Genomic DNA, 14067 nt, shown 5'->3' on the forward strand with positions numbered 1-14067 from the left:
ATCTGGTTCCATTTTGGTTTAGGTGGACCTCATCCTTTCTGCATAGGCTCTCCCTTTCCCAAAAGGTTCCCCAGTTCCTAATAAACCTAAATCTTTCCTCCCAACACCATTGTCTCACTCACACATTAAGACTTTGCACTTCTGCCTGTCTAACTGGCCCTGCATGTGGAACAAGAAGCATTTCAGAGATTGCTACAATGGAGATCCTGGACTTTAGTCTCTTACCTAGAAGCCTAACTTTGGCCTCCGGGATGTCTCTTACCTTTCCCTGTGTCATTGGTCCTTACCTATATCATGACCACCAGCTCCTCCCCAGCACTGCACATAAGCCTTTCTAGATGTCTTGAGCAATCCACAATCTTCGCACTCAGCAGGCAATTCACTATGCAGTTCTCACAATCATCACAAACCCACCTCTCTATTTCTAATGATCAAGTCCAGCAATACTACCTGTTTCTTCCTAATACCTGGGGCTGCCTCCCCTGGAGAGGTATCCTCGGTAAAAGGGGATATCATGACATCATCTGGAATGATGCACCACATTGCAGAAGACATGCACTACATTGCACTAACCACTACACAGCTCCACGATCCCTCCACTTGTTAAACCTTCAAACAACACCTTTATTGCTATTTCCCATGCCCCTCATTCTTGGGAAAAAGCTGCCTGTAAACACCCACAACACTATCTGATTGTCCAATTTTTTGACAGAGGTTAAGGTTAAACATGCCACCATGACTGTATACACAGATATGGGAGGAAAAGAACAGGAGAACAAAGGAAGCTTCAAGATGTAGAAAGTATAGACAATTCTGTGCATTCAACTCTTGAAGTCCATGGAAGTTTTGTGTGTTGAGGAATTGCAAAATTAGGTTTTGATCCTGAAATATTGAAGTTAATGGGAGTTTTTCCACTGAGTTGAATGGGAGCAGGATTGAGCCATTAGTCCCTAAAAGTCACCCTACTGCTGGTAACAAAAGTGCTACTGAGAAAGTGTTTACACATGGCTAGTGAATACTTTAAAATTCAGGCATTTTAAAAATATATATATATATATTAGATGGTACTTTTTTACTTCTAAGTTTATAAACTTTAAAAAGTTTTAATGAACATTATCATTTCAGTTAGCCATGTTTGTTTGTGATAAAGAGAACTTAAAGCAACTTATTAAGTTCTATCTGATGACCACTGACTGCAACAATAATCAGAAGTCCCATGATTCATATGGATATCAACTCGGACAACAACAACACTTAGCCTCTATACTGTAAGTTCTTCAGGGCAGAGACTGTCTATTACTGTGTGTCTGTAACAATACCCAGCACAATGAGGCCCTAATCTTGTTTGGGGCCTCTAGGCCTTATTGTAATAGCAATCATTTTTAAATTATTATATTAATTGAGGACTTTTCATCTGTAGTGCTCAAAGCAGAGAAGGAAAGTAAGTGTCTTTATCACCATTTTACATATGGGGAAACTGAAGTATAGACAGGTGACTGACTTTGCCCAAGGTCACAGAGCTGGTCAGGGGCAAAGCCAGGAACAGAACCCTGATGTCCATACTGCCAATCTACTGCCCTATCCAATAACCATGCTGCATAATGCCATACGCTTTTAAACATCATTAATAATGTAATACTAGAGGAAACATAACCAGAAATAAGCAAACATTTTCCTATAGATTAATTTAGAACAGCAGGTTTTTGAAATGTATAAATTTTAAAATGCTTTCCTGGCTTTAAAGAGTATTGTATTTGTCAGCTATATGAACAGATGACAGATATAGCCATTCGGAATCAGTCACTTACCTTGAAGCCTTTGCATAACATCAGCAATATCCCTGGGAGATCTCCCCACTAGCCTGGAGGAGGCCATGGTCTCTTTGCAGCAAGAAAGTTTTCAGTGACAATCTCCACACCAAGCCGCAGACCTCAACAGGATGGAGAGTTTGGACTACTTCCTTTTAGAAAACATCCCTTAGCTTGAGCACAGCATGCCTACGATGAGTCACAGCAGCCTTTCCCCCAATGAAAGCACAGTACTCGCTTGCAATGATTGTGCTACAGCACTGCCCTTCCTTCGTGAGACCTCAGAAGTCTGAAAAAAGAGAGACGTGGGCTTTAGAGAAACCTGCACCAGTTCCTGTAAAACTAAGAACCATCATCTTATTAGCTATTCTAACGCATAAAGAGTGGCATGTGTGGCATAGATTGTATCACTCAAGCCAGAGACACAATTACCGCTGAAAGCTTGGTTGGCAATCACTACTTCAACTGAAAGTACAAAAACAAATGATTAAAGTCAATTGAAAACATGCCAGACATTGATACTTTTTATGACAGGATTGAGTGTGCTGTTTCAGAAGGCTATGGTACATCAAATATTAAAATAATATTGCATCTAAAGGAAGAAATATAAAGTCCCTGGTAAAACTGAAACAGTTTTAAACTATCGCTATATTTCATTGCATTAAAAAACAGGTAATAACTTTTTGATCAGGGTAAAATGTTAATCCCTAGTTCTACTAGGTTACTGTCCATAATCTGAAATGTCTTTCTTTGCCTATTATAATTTTTTAATCACAGTAGTAATATAGTAAAGTTGCTTTTTTGGTTACTTGGCATAAAATCTGAAGTGTAATTAACATTACAGGTCCTTAATTCACCACTGTTACTAAAGTTTTATGCTAGTGTAACGCTATTGAAATCAATGGGGCTACATCAGTGTAAAACTGCCCTGTTACAGCAACACCTTGGGCCTCCAAAATGCTCCTGTAAAACAATATCTGAACAGCAAGAAAAAAATTGGACTTCCAGGGTGGTTAATTCCTCAGTGGAAGAGAAATAAGTAGATACAGACCTAGAACATTCTTTCCTACCTTGTTTTATTCATAGTGCATACACAGAGCCAGCATCCCCTTGTCCCCCCTGGACACAGTTGAACTGCACTTGACACAAGGTGGGAAAAGTAGCTGGAGCCAAAATGCCCATTGCCCTAACAGAAAGCAGTCGTTGGACTGTTCTACATTAGGCAGTCTAGAATGGTCCGGTAGGGTCTGCACCACCATCTGAGGACTGTAAAAGCACATCATACTCCAACTCCATCCTCATCCTCCTCATATCCCCTTCTGCCCTTGAAATACTCCCTACACCCTTATATCCAGGGAATCCCTGTCTGCCATTTTAGGCAGTTCTTGGTCCTCTTTGCACTGTCAGAGCAGTACAAAGTGCACAGAGCAGGGAGTCAGGATCCAGCCCATTGTTCCTATTCACAGTGCTGTGCTCAAAATCTCATACTAAAGAATGTATGATTCTGCAGGCCTAATTCTCCTCTTAATCCTAACAGTTTTACATCAGTGTGGCTCCACTAACTTCAGTGGCATTGTTTCTGATTGAACCTGTTTCAGTGAGAGGATAATCAGGCTCTGCAACACTATCTGTATGTTATATCTGTGCCAACCCTAAGGCAGTGTGAAACATGGGTTCAGCTGGAACAGATTTGCTAACATTTTGAACAGTAATATAGACAAGGTGCAGGCATTTTAAACTGAAGGCAGCTGGAGGAGCTCCTGTGCAGGGCTAGACGACACAGTATTAAAAACACCTCCCTACTGTCCACTCTCCAGCCAAAAACGTAAGAAGTACCCTGACAGCTGCACCTGTACCACATGTATTATTCTCTCTTATAGCAAATAGTCAAATGCTGGTGTTAAGTGGATGGTTCTGGCCAGAGAGAAGCATGGCCAGCGCAATTCTGGGATGCATCAATTCAGGTCACACACTGTGGCAGAGCCTCCTCTGGTGCTCCTGACAAAAATTAAAGCTACCCTTCCATAACAAAACCTACAAGGTAGATTGGCAATGGAAACAGTGCTTGCCCTCCCCCAAAAAGTTAAATCCACTTTGAAGTACAGTGGATTGTGCTGGTGAAAATAGTTGCAATTTGCAGCTCTCTCCTCCAGTTGCAGCGAACCTAGTCCACCAAGCTGAGTCAAGGATGCACAGAACTATTCAGCCCTCTTAACGATTAACTTTGAGTATCTATATGCACAGTTTATCAGCTTATTCAGTGAGTGGTCCAAAGATAGCCACATCAATTGAATACACTGTATTTTTAATTTTCAAAGAACTAGTTTTGTTGTCAAACAGTTCTTTTTTCCTACTGACGCAATAAAAATATTTTCTTAAAATGTTTGTATGAACTGGGTCTGGATGATCATTATTAACCCACTCAAAACATGTGGCCTTAGATCCTCAGCTAGTATAAATCAGTGAAGTGCCACTGAAGTTAATGTGTTTTTTAGACCAGCTGAGGAAGATACTCACTCCTTAGTAAATTCCAGTTCCAATGTAAAAATTTAGAAAATGGTGCAGTGCGTGTATATTTAGATTTCCCTTACACGTACTGTTTTCTCTGCATAAAATTTACAGGCTGAGCCAGTTCACCTTTATAAACGGGATTGAAGCAATTAATAAATTATCTTGCTGAGATAAAAGAATGAGTGCTGTGTAGTGAGAATTTGTGGCCCTAAATCATAATTCATAATCCTTTTTAAGCAGTGGGAAGCAATTCTAATGTAAAGAGGGGGAACTAAGCTGCAACAGATGGGGAGAGAAAACGGTATTAGCAGACACGGAAACAACAGCATCACTACAGTCACCTCATCAACCAGAAAGAACCATAGGAACGTACAGTAGGCATTACCAACACAGATTAAAGGAATATTCTTTCTAGTCTAGTATCCTGTCTCCAGTAGTGGCCATCACCTGATGCTTCAAAGGAAGATAAAAAATAAAAACCAACGTGCACACAGTCAGTTTTGCAGTGTAATAGGGAGTATATTTTTTCCTCACTCCCACAGCAATCAGTTTACATCTCAAGATATAAGATTTGTTTGTTGTTCTAACAACGTTTTACTCTTCAGAGTTGCAAATACTATTAAAAATCTCATTACACTAAACATATTTTTCTGTAAGTGCTGTAAATATTTCATTATAAAAAGCTAGCAGGTTTTCCCATTGTGTATTAGCCATATGTATTAAAAACTTGAAGGAATAAATTTTCAAAACATTGCATAGGTTTGTAGCTATTTGGAGTCCTTTTCTTTAATGGCAATTACATGGCTTACAACAGCAATGCTTTAGAAAATTTGCTCTAAACACAAGCATTTCTATAAAACTTAGATTGAAGTACCCAGTAGTCTGCAAGCTGCTCTAGGTTTTAGCATTCTACAGGTGACTAAAGCCTTGTTTTTGTTACATTATTATTCTGCCATATTATTAATTACATTTACTTTTTGACACAGATATACGGTAGAACCTCACAGTTACAAACACCTCAGGAATGGAGGTTGTTCGTAACTCTGAACAAAACATTATGGTTGTTTTTTCAAAAGTTTACAACTGAACACTGACTTAATAATACAGCTTTGAAACTTTACTATGTAGAAGAAAAATGCTGTTTTTAACTATCCTAATTTAAATGAAACCGGCTCAGAAACAGTTTCTTTACCTTGTTAAATCTTTTATTTTACTCTTTCCCTTTATTGTTTTAGTAGTTTATGTTTAACACAGTACTGTACTCTATTTGCTTTGGGGTATTTTTTTGGCTCTGCTGCTGCCTGATTGGGTACTTCCAGTTCCAAATGAGGTGTGTGGTTGACTGATCAGTTTGTAATGCTGGTGTTCATAACTCTGAGGTTCTACTATACAGAGACTGGTGCTAGTTTTGTATGTTGACAAAGACACTGTTGGGATTACAACTCAGGAGTTCCTGGCCTGCAGCCCCATGCCAATATCTTAATCTATGCTCCCTCTGGAAGAGAGTTTAATAAAGCAGCCAGATATGCTCTTATACAGCCCAAAGTGTTCACCTACAGCTGTAGCAACTACACTATACGAAGTCCGTTTCAAGGAGAAAATTTAAACCTGAAAAGCATTAGGATAACAGTGTTTCAAGCAGGAATACCATTTGGTTTTTAGCCTTGTGAATAAAAGAAAGAAATTGCTATTGGACCACATTTAAATTGCAAATCTGTACTTGTTTGCTAATGCATTGTGCAATACAACAAGCCTATGTGTGCTGGTGCTCTCCCAAAAACTGCTGGATTTTAAACATACACTACATAAGATCATGGAAAAAATGTCAGTTTGGCTCTGGAAAGTGTTTAGATACTGCTGTTCCCAACTCCCATCCCTGTCACTTTGTACTTCCTCTTTTCGACATCATGGATTGCTTTCGGAAAAAAGGTAAAGGAAGATGTAGATGTTGACCTTTCAAAAAGAACACAATATAGAGACATTCAAACAGGACACCAGGTTCTAAGCTATTGTAAATGCCTCCACTCCAAAACTGAAAGAATTAATACTGGAAAATTATCAGGTTTTTTTTTTCCCTGAAAAAGCAAGTGAAGTACCCTCTCTGGAGCTTCAGATGCTTCTTGTTCTGGCAGTTATATTTCTGCATGCTTTTGCACTTTATGTTTTAAAGTTGAGGGCTTATAAATTGACCATATGAGGGGTTTGGGTAAGGGGTCATATTTAACAAAAGCTGACACTTGACATTTTAGAATATGGCATATTCATCGTGCAAATACCCTGTACCTTACTCTGAAGACTGTAAAATGGTCAGTGAGGCTCCAGTCCTGTAAGCATATAGCGATGTGCATAACTTTAAGTGTGAACAGTCCCACTGATTTCAGTGCACCTATTCACTTGTTACAAGTTAAGCACCTGTATAAACATAGGAAGGAGATCTAAATGTGTATTTGCTTTTTATATTTTCTGTGAAACCAGGCAAAATATAATAACACTAAGGTGCCTACCTTCTCGGATGGGTATGTACTCAGGCAGATAGCCCCTCCCGCAGCTTGCGCCATGGCTACTCTTTTATTTTTAGCACACTAGCTCGATCAGAGGAAGCATGGGTATGTCTACCCAAGTTGGAAATTTTACCTCCAGCTGGAAGCATAGACTTACTTTTCCGCAACTTTCACTTTTAACTGTCCCATTCAGACAGAAAAACACTAACATTCTTGATCAGTCCTGAGACTTCCAAGCAAAAAGGGGCAAGTGGCCTATGGTGATAAACACTTCCTTTCCTGTTCAAAAGAAAGAAAATTCATAGTAGGGGTTTTCTTTGACACTAGGCGCCAATGCTAATGTAACTCAGCATAACTCCACTGATGTTAATGGGCTGTACCAATTTATGCTAGCAGGGGAGCTGGTCCTAGTGAAGTATCCTTTAATGAGTCAAGCTCCAATTTTAATAAACTAAAACAAATGCCCCATCCTGATGTACATTCATGATTATGAAAACTCTTGAGTACAGTTTATTTAAATTGTAACAGTCTGAAGCACAACTACCATTTATTAAAACAATTAATTTATTAACTGGAAAATGTGCAGAGCTGGTGATGAAAAGGAAAGTATGGATTGCCTGCATTCAAGAGACCAAATGGAAGGGAGAAAAGAGAAGAGGTACTGGGGAAGGCTGTTAACCATTCAGCTATGGAATGTTGAATAAGAGAACTGGAGCTTTAGCCAAAGTGATGTGGGAATGTGCAGTGGTTGTGGATAGGATAAGTCACAGGATAATTTTCATTAAGTTAGCTCTTGAAAATGTCCCCCTAAATGTTGTATGTGCATAACCCCAAGTAGGATGGGAGGAACAAGAAAAAGAGAATTTCTGGGGGGAAATGGACACTGTTGTACAAAAAATGAAAGAGTGACTCCAATGATAAATCTTAATGTCCACATGGGGAGCGACAGTAAATGCTTCAAAAAGGCAGCATGGCAGCCATGGGTCTGGACATAGTTTCTCCTTCCTTGTTTCTACCTTACAATACACCCAGACATATGATTTGGTAGTCAATACATTCTTCACATTGGATCAGAACAGTAGTAGAAGGTAGCAGACGGTTTATCAGAAGAACATCAAAAACTGTAAGATCATCCCAGGGGAAAGCAGTGCAACTCAGTATAGAATGCTAGTTCTTGACAATGGGTACATAGTGACTATGCGAAGAAAATGGTCCAAAGCAATACAGAAAACCAAGCGCTGGAAGCTTAATGAAGTTAACAAGGAGTTTAAAATGAACATGTTGGAGATCTATTTAGAAGAGTTAAGAGAAAATACAAATCAATGATGGAAGCATACTGCAAGCAAAATTCCAGAATGTGCAAAGAGTCTGCTTGGTGAAAGAAAAGCGAGAGCCTTTTCCCCCCCAATCACATCTGATGGTGGAATGAGTAAGTTTGAGACGTTGTGGAGAAAAAAGAACAAGCATTTTTAACTTTGGCGAGCAACGTCCAGCAGCAGGATTTTCAGCAGTATAAAAAAGCGAAAAGAGGTGGCAGCCGCTAATGCTAAAGCCATGGAAGGCTTATATGACTGTCTTGAAACAAAGGAGAGTGAAAAGGAAAGATATAGACTAGCAAAGACCTATTAAAGACATTGGTGAGATCAAAATAATTAAACTAAAAGTGAAAATACATTGATCAATGAGAACCAGATTAAGGAACAGGGGAGAAATTACTTTGAAATGTTTATGAATGAGGAGACTCCAAGAGAACCATGATGCATGATAAAACCAAACCAGGGTCTGCTGGCACCAGTCCTAAAAGAAGATGTAGAACCAACAAGCAACATGGAAAAATAAGAAAGCTCTCAGCCCCAAAGGCATAGCAGCAGGAGTATGGAAGTGCCTGGGTCAAATCGGTGTGAATATATTGGCACAACTCTTTAATTCCACCCTAAGGACTGAGAAGACAGCAATGCCTGAGAAAAATACTGGTACTAATGTGCTCTAAGAGAAAAAGAGACATACAAGACTGTGTAACTACCTTGGCATTAAACTTATGAGCCACACAATGAAGATTTTGGAGAATGTTATTGATAAGAGACTATGAAGAAAAGCAAAAGGTCAGTGACAAACAGTTTGGATGCATTCCAGGCAAGTCAACAATGGATGTTATTGCTGCATTAAGATTTCCCTATATTTTTCCATAAGCAAAAGAGGAAAACCTTGCACATAATATTCATTGATCTTCAAACAGCTAATGAACACATTGTGAGAGAAATAATCTGGTTGTGTACAAGAATGAAACAGATACTTGAAGAATATAGTAGAGTCATCCACAACACATACAAAGGTGCTGTTACCACAATTAGAAGGCTATGTGGAGAAGCCCAGCAGTTTCTTGTAAGAGTTGGAGTATATCAAGGCTCAGCACCATGCCCTTTTTTGTTCATGTTGGTGCTTGATTTACAGAAGACATGCAGAAAGAGTGGCATGCGTTCTGCAGAAGATGCAGTGCTCATGAGGGAGAGCAAAGAGGGAGTGGTAGAAGATTTAGAGAGATGGAGGTATCTATTTGAAAGAAATGGCATGGAAATCAGTGACACAAAACAAGAGTATATGGTCTATAGATTTGACGATGCATTTCAGAAAGACAATGAGACTAAGTCTGGGGGAGCCAATCACTACCCAGAGGTACAGAAATTCAAGTACCTAGGTTTGATAGGATAATGGTGTACTCAGCAATAAACTTTATATGAAGAACAGGAAAGGCATGAACTAAATGGAGAGAAGTGAGTGGAGTGATCTGTGATAGGAGAATGCCTATCAAACTGAAAGGCAAGACCTATAAGAGTAATTAGGCCTGCACTTTTGTATAGCTCTGAATGTTGGGCACCAAGGAAGAGCCAGGAGTAGATCCTAAATACAATGGAAATGAAAATGTTAAGATGGATGCTTAGTTACCAGAATGGACCATATTTAGAACAAACAATCTAAGGGAAGTGTGAAAGTGGTACCAATTATAAAAAGCTGAAGGAATCCAGGCTTAGATGGTTTGGACATGTGAAAAGATCAGAAGAATATAGGAAATACAGTGAAGGATTGGAAGACCAAAAACTGGATGGATGAATGTTATACAAAAGGATCTCATTAGCTGCGGAGTTTCCAAGGAACTGCTTCAAGACAACCTGGAATGGAGAAGAAGGACTCAAAGAGATGACCCCATGTCGATGGAAACAAATGCTAGAAGAGATTTAATTTAAACACAAATCACACATGACTTTGAGCACTTCAGTCATTAATGTCCATCCAGTTGTATTTCATAACGAATGGTATAAAATGGAATTGCCACTGATTTAGTCAATGTCTGAAGACAACATATTAAAAATTAAGATCACAAATTAAAAGAAATCCAGGAAAGCAGAGACACTCTTTCAAACTTCACATTTGGGCATGATCTGTTTGATTTTTGGACAGCAGTTCCTCTTTTCTTTAATAAAATGTCTTAAAGAATGTTTCAAATATCCACAAAATAATGAACAGGTGGTTGCTGTCAGAAATAGTGAACATCTCCAAAAATTATACTATTGTATTCATAAAACATTGTGCCATATAATTTACCACTTAAGGTTAGTACCACAATCAAAGTATTTCTATTATTCATAATTAAGCCAACATAGCACCCAGATAGATGAAAGTAACATTTTAATATAGTTTAGAAAGACTATATTTTGTTATAAAGACCTGAAGTGTTAAAACACATTTTAGCCTTTGTGAAAATGATTCTCTGAGATTAAAATTATCATCAATACTACAAGAGAAAAATGCACCCTTAGGGGGTTTCTTTCAGACAACAGCCTCAGCACTTGCAAGGTTTTGGTAGGCACCCACAAACAACATACAATCTCCCCACAAATCACACAGGAACAGATTATAAGCCCCTTACTGACATTGCTGTGCAGTTACTCACAGGAGTAGTCTCACTGACATCAACTGGCTAACTCATGAGTATCTATCTATTCACACAATCCGGCCCATAACAGCAGACTCTGAGAATAGTTCAAACAAGCAGCTCTCTGTAATCACTAGTATCACTAGAGGAGAAATCATCATGCTTCAATGTCAAAATCCTAGAAACAGCCTTGACTGTTCAGGATTTCCGATCTGGTATCCTTCAAAGTTTTTACACACACTCACTCACACAGATACACACACACACACACACAGGCATTTTTGTTCGAATTTTTGTTGCAATAGTCTTGCCCTTAATGCAATGGAATAACTGCCAAGCTGGGCAAATACATACAGTTATAACCTGACAAGTCATATGTTTCTAGGTGAAATATATATTGCTCTGTAGCGAATGTCAGGACTGGATGCTATTGTAACAGTTGTGTGTGCAGTTCCCTAGCCTTTGGTGCATATTCCCCCCCTCCCTTGGGTAAGGGCCTGATCTATAAAATCCACTGAAGTCCATGGAAAGTCACTGATTTCACTGGGGTTTGGTTCAGGCCCAAGAACAGTTTCTGTGGTGGGGTGCTCTGCCCCATAGGGGTTGATTACAACCCCATACTTTCCTATTCAAAATCGAACACATGATTATTAAGAACATCAATGCCCAAAAGGCCACTGTCCCTGGTTCCTGTCTCGCACCAGCTAGCCCTGAGGCAGAGAGAGCTGCTCCTAACGGAAATGACACTGAAGAAACTGAGCCATCTTCGCGCAGGACGCAGCGACCCAAACTGCGCCCATCCTCGGGAGGGCAAGGCAGCCGGGCGGCGCGGCACAGCTCGGATCGCCGCTTGCTCCCCCGGCCGGCACCGTACCTCTTCCCGCAGCGCTCCGCTCCTCCGCGGCCGGCGCCCCGGCCCCTGGGCTCTCCGCGGGATCCTGCCTCCTCTCCGCGTCCCGGGCTGTGTTTGCAGGGCTGACAGGACGCCCCTGGCTGCCTGGTTACCGAGCGCAACAATCCCACACACGCTCCCTCCGTACACACACGCGGCTGCACCTAGCAGCGGCCACCTCCTCCCTCCGCCCCTGCCCTGCTGCAGTCAAACCATGCGGACGGAGCCTCCCTCCTCCCCCCTTCACCGCGGGCTTCGCGCCGTCGTTGCAATGGGGAAGCAGGTGTGTGTGTGTGTGTGTGTGTGTGAGGGGGGAGGGCTCTGTGGCCCTTTGGTAATTCCCTTGCACGTACAGGCGCCGCTCCTCTCAGGGCTCTGGTCCCTCCCCGCCGTTACACGCAGTGCATCGCTCGGGGGGGGGGCACTGCGTGTAACAGTGGGAGAGGCTGCGTGGATGTAGGCGATGCAGGGTTTCCCTGCTCAGAGAGCCCCCCACACACACACACACCCCACCCGCAGCAGCACACACACGCGCGCGCTAGCCCGCCCCCTTGCAGTGTTTCCCAGGCAGCGGCTGAGCTGTCATTTGTCCCCAGCCTTCTCTCTGTCCCCTCCCTCCCCGGGGAGGTTTCCATTAGTGAGAGGAGGAGAGGCTGCTCTCGTAACACGCGTTCCTCCAATCTGCTTCTCTCAGCTCCCTGTGATTTGCTTTGCAGAGTCCAAGCACAGCGCCTGGTCCGATGCACATTATTTCTAAGGGAGCAAATGTGTATACCAAGCCCTACATTTTTCAAGCACAGACTCTCATATCGTGAATGCAGTTGGATACATGTAATTGGGGACAAAATTGCAAGTGCAATCAACCTGGGCCCCAACGCCGTCCTTCTACATGCCTAACTGCCTGATTTACCAGTTCAATACTAGGATCTAAATTGCAATGCAATTTTGCACTAACCTGTAATTGCAGGTATATAATTGCACCTGTGATATTAGAGGCAAGCTTCAGACCCAGCTAAAAATGAGGCCAAAATATTCTCTAGTAATGATCCAAAACATCACAGCTTATTCTTAAAATACCTTGTATTTGTACAGGGCCTTCAGTGTGGATCTCACAGCACTTCACAAATATTAATGAGTTAAGCATCCCTGTTTGAGGAAACTGAAGCACAGAGAGATGTGACTTACATACTATGACCTTACTAGAAGTATTTGAGGGATCTAGGAATACAGTCTAGGTCTCTTGACTCCCATTCCTGAGTTTGAAACACAAGATTAACCATTGTCCAACAGTATTACTGCAGGGTTTTGAACCATTACTGTAGAATAATGCTGTATTTGGTAGTAAGGGATTGCAGATGTCCCTTTTATTTTAGGGTCTTTATTTTTTTCCCCTTTCCATTTTTATTACATTTTGGTTAAAGCTTTTTCATGCAAAAGATAAGAGGATTTTTTCCTCATTATGCATCTCTGCTCACCTCTCTTCTGTGGCACTGAAGGGAACAAAGGAGTGGTATCTGGCTGCAAAGTGAGAAGGGGAGAGGAGCAGAGCCAGTGTGGCACATTCTTTACCTTTCCCAAGGCTCTGAGAGCCTCTCTGTGGCAACTAGAACTTGGCAACATTCGAGCACTCTGTGTTGTGGGTGCCTTGGCTAGCTGGAGGGAGTCAGAGTTAGGGAGTAGAAGTGTCACATGGCATCCTCTCAACAGAATACCCATTATTTAAGTAAGGATGTTAGTGCTGCCCTTCCAACACAAATTTCTAATCTGCAGCATCTGCCTTGCTCAGAAGGGTAAGTATGCAGCTTGTGGGCTAGTCTACACTATCACTTACGTCGATGTAATTTACCTTGCTCAAGGGTGTGAAAAAGACACACACACACCCTGAGAGAGCCAAGTTACAGTAACCTAAGCACTGTCCACACCGGTGCAATGTCGGCAGGAGACGCTCTACAGCCAACATAGCTTCTGCCTCTGGCAGAGGTGCAGTAATTATTCCAATGGGAACTCCCATCAGCACAGCATATCTTCACCAGATGTGCTATAGCAGCACAGCTGCATCAGTGCAGCTGTGCCGATGCAGCACTGTAGTGTATACTTGCCTATAGTATGACAGACAGTAAGACCAGAAAGCTGGAGCCAGGACATCCAGGGGTGGATCTGAGGTCTGCAGAATTACAAGGCAAGGATTCTCTATGGAGTGTGTGCATTTGAGAGGCCTGCCCTGAGTCACTTCTACTAGGTCCCAAAACCTCTTTACCCCTGGGCAAGCATAGCCACAGATATTTTTCCTTACATTTTCCTCTTCTTCAGGTTTCTGTGTAGGAGGGGGGTCATGGAGCCCTTAACATTTGTTTTGTCTTTAAAAAAAAATCTCCATTGGCCTTGCTATTGTGTCTGTTATATCATGTCAGTTGCAGCACAGAA

General features: G+C 41.4%; 1 protein-coding gene across 1 annotated transcript in view; it reads right to left on the reverse strand.

The window, feature by feature from the left end:
- Positions 1-11743, reverse strand: part of SYNE1 (spectrin repeat containing nuclear envelope protein 1) — a 468360-nt gene extending 456617 nt beyond the window's left edge. The window contains exons 1-2 of the mRNA XM_045009096.1: positions 11626-11743; positions 1809-2097 (exon numbers count right to left, since the gene is read on the reverse strand). Coding sequence (XP_044865031.1) covers positions 1809-1875 — 67 coding nt within the window. The 5' untranslated portion in view covers positions 1876-2097; positions 11626-11743. The remainder of the gene's footprint in view (positions 1-1808; positions 2098-11625) is intronic.
- Between the last annotated feature and the right edge of the window lie 2324 nt (positions 11744-14067).

This window comes from Mauremys mutica, chromosome 3, assembly GCF_020497125.1.
Source record: "Mauremys mutica isolate MM-2020 ecotype Southern chromosome 3, ASM2049712v1, whole genome shotgun sequence".
Classification (NCBI taxonomy): Eukaryota; Metazoa; Chordata; order Testudines; family Geoemydidae; genus Mauremys; species Mauremys mutica.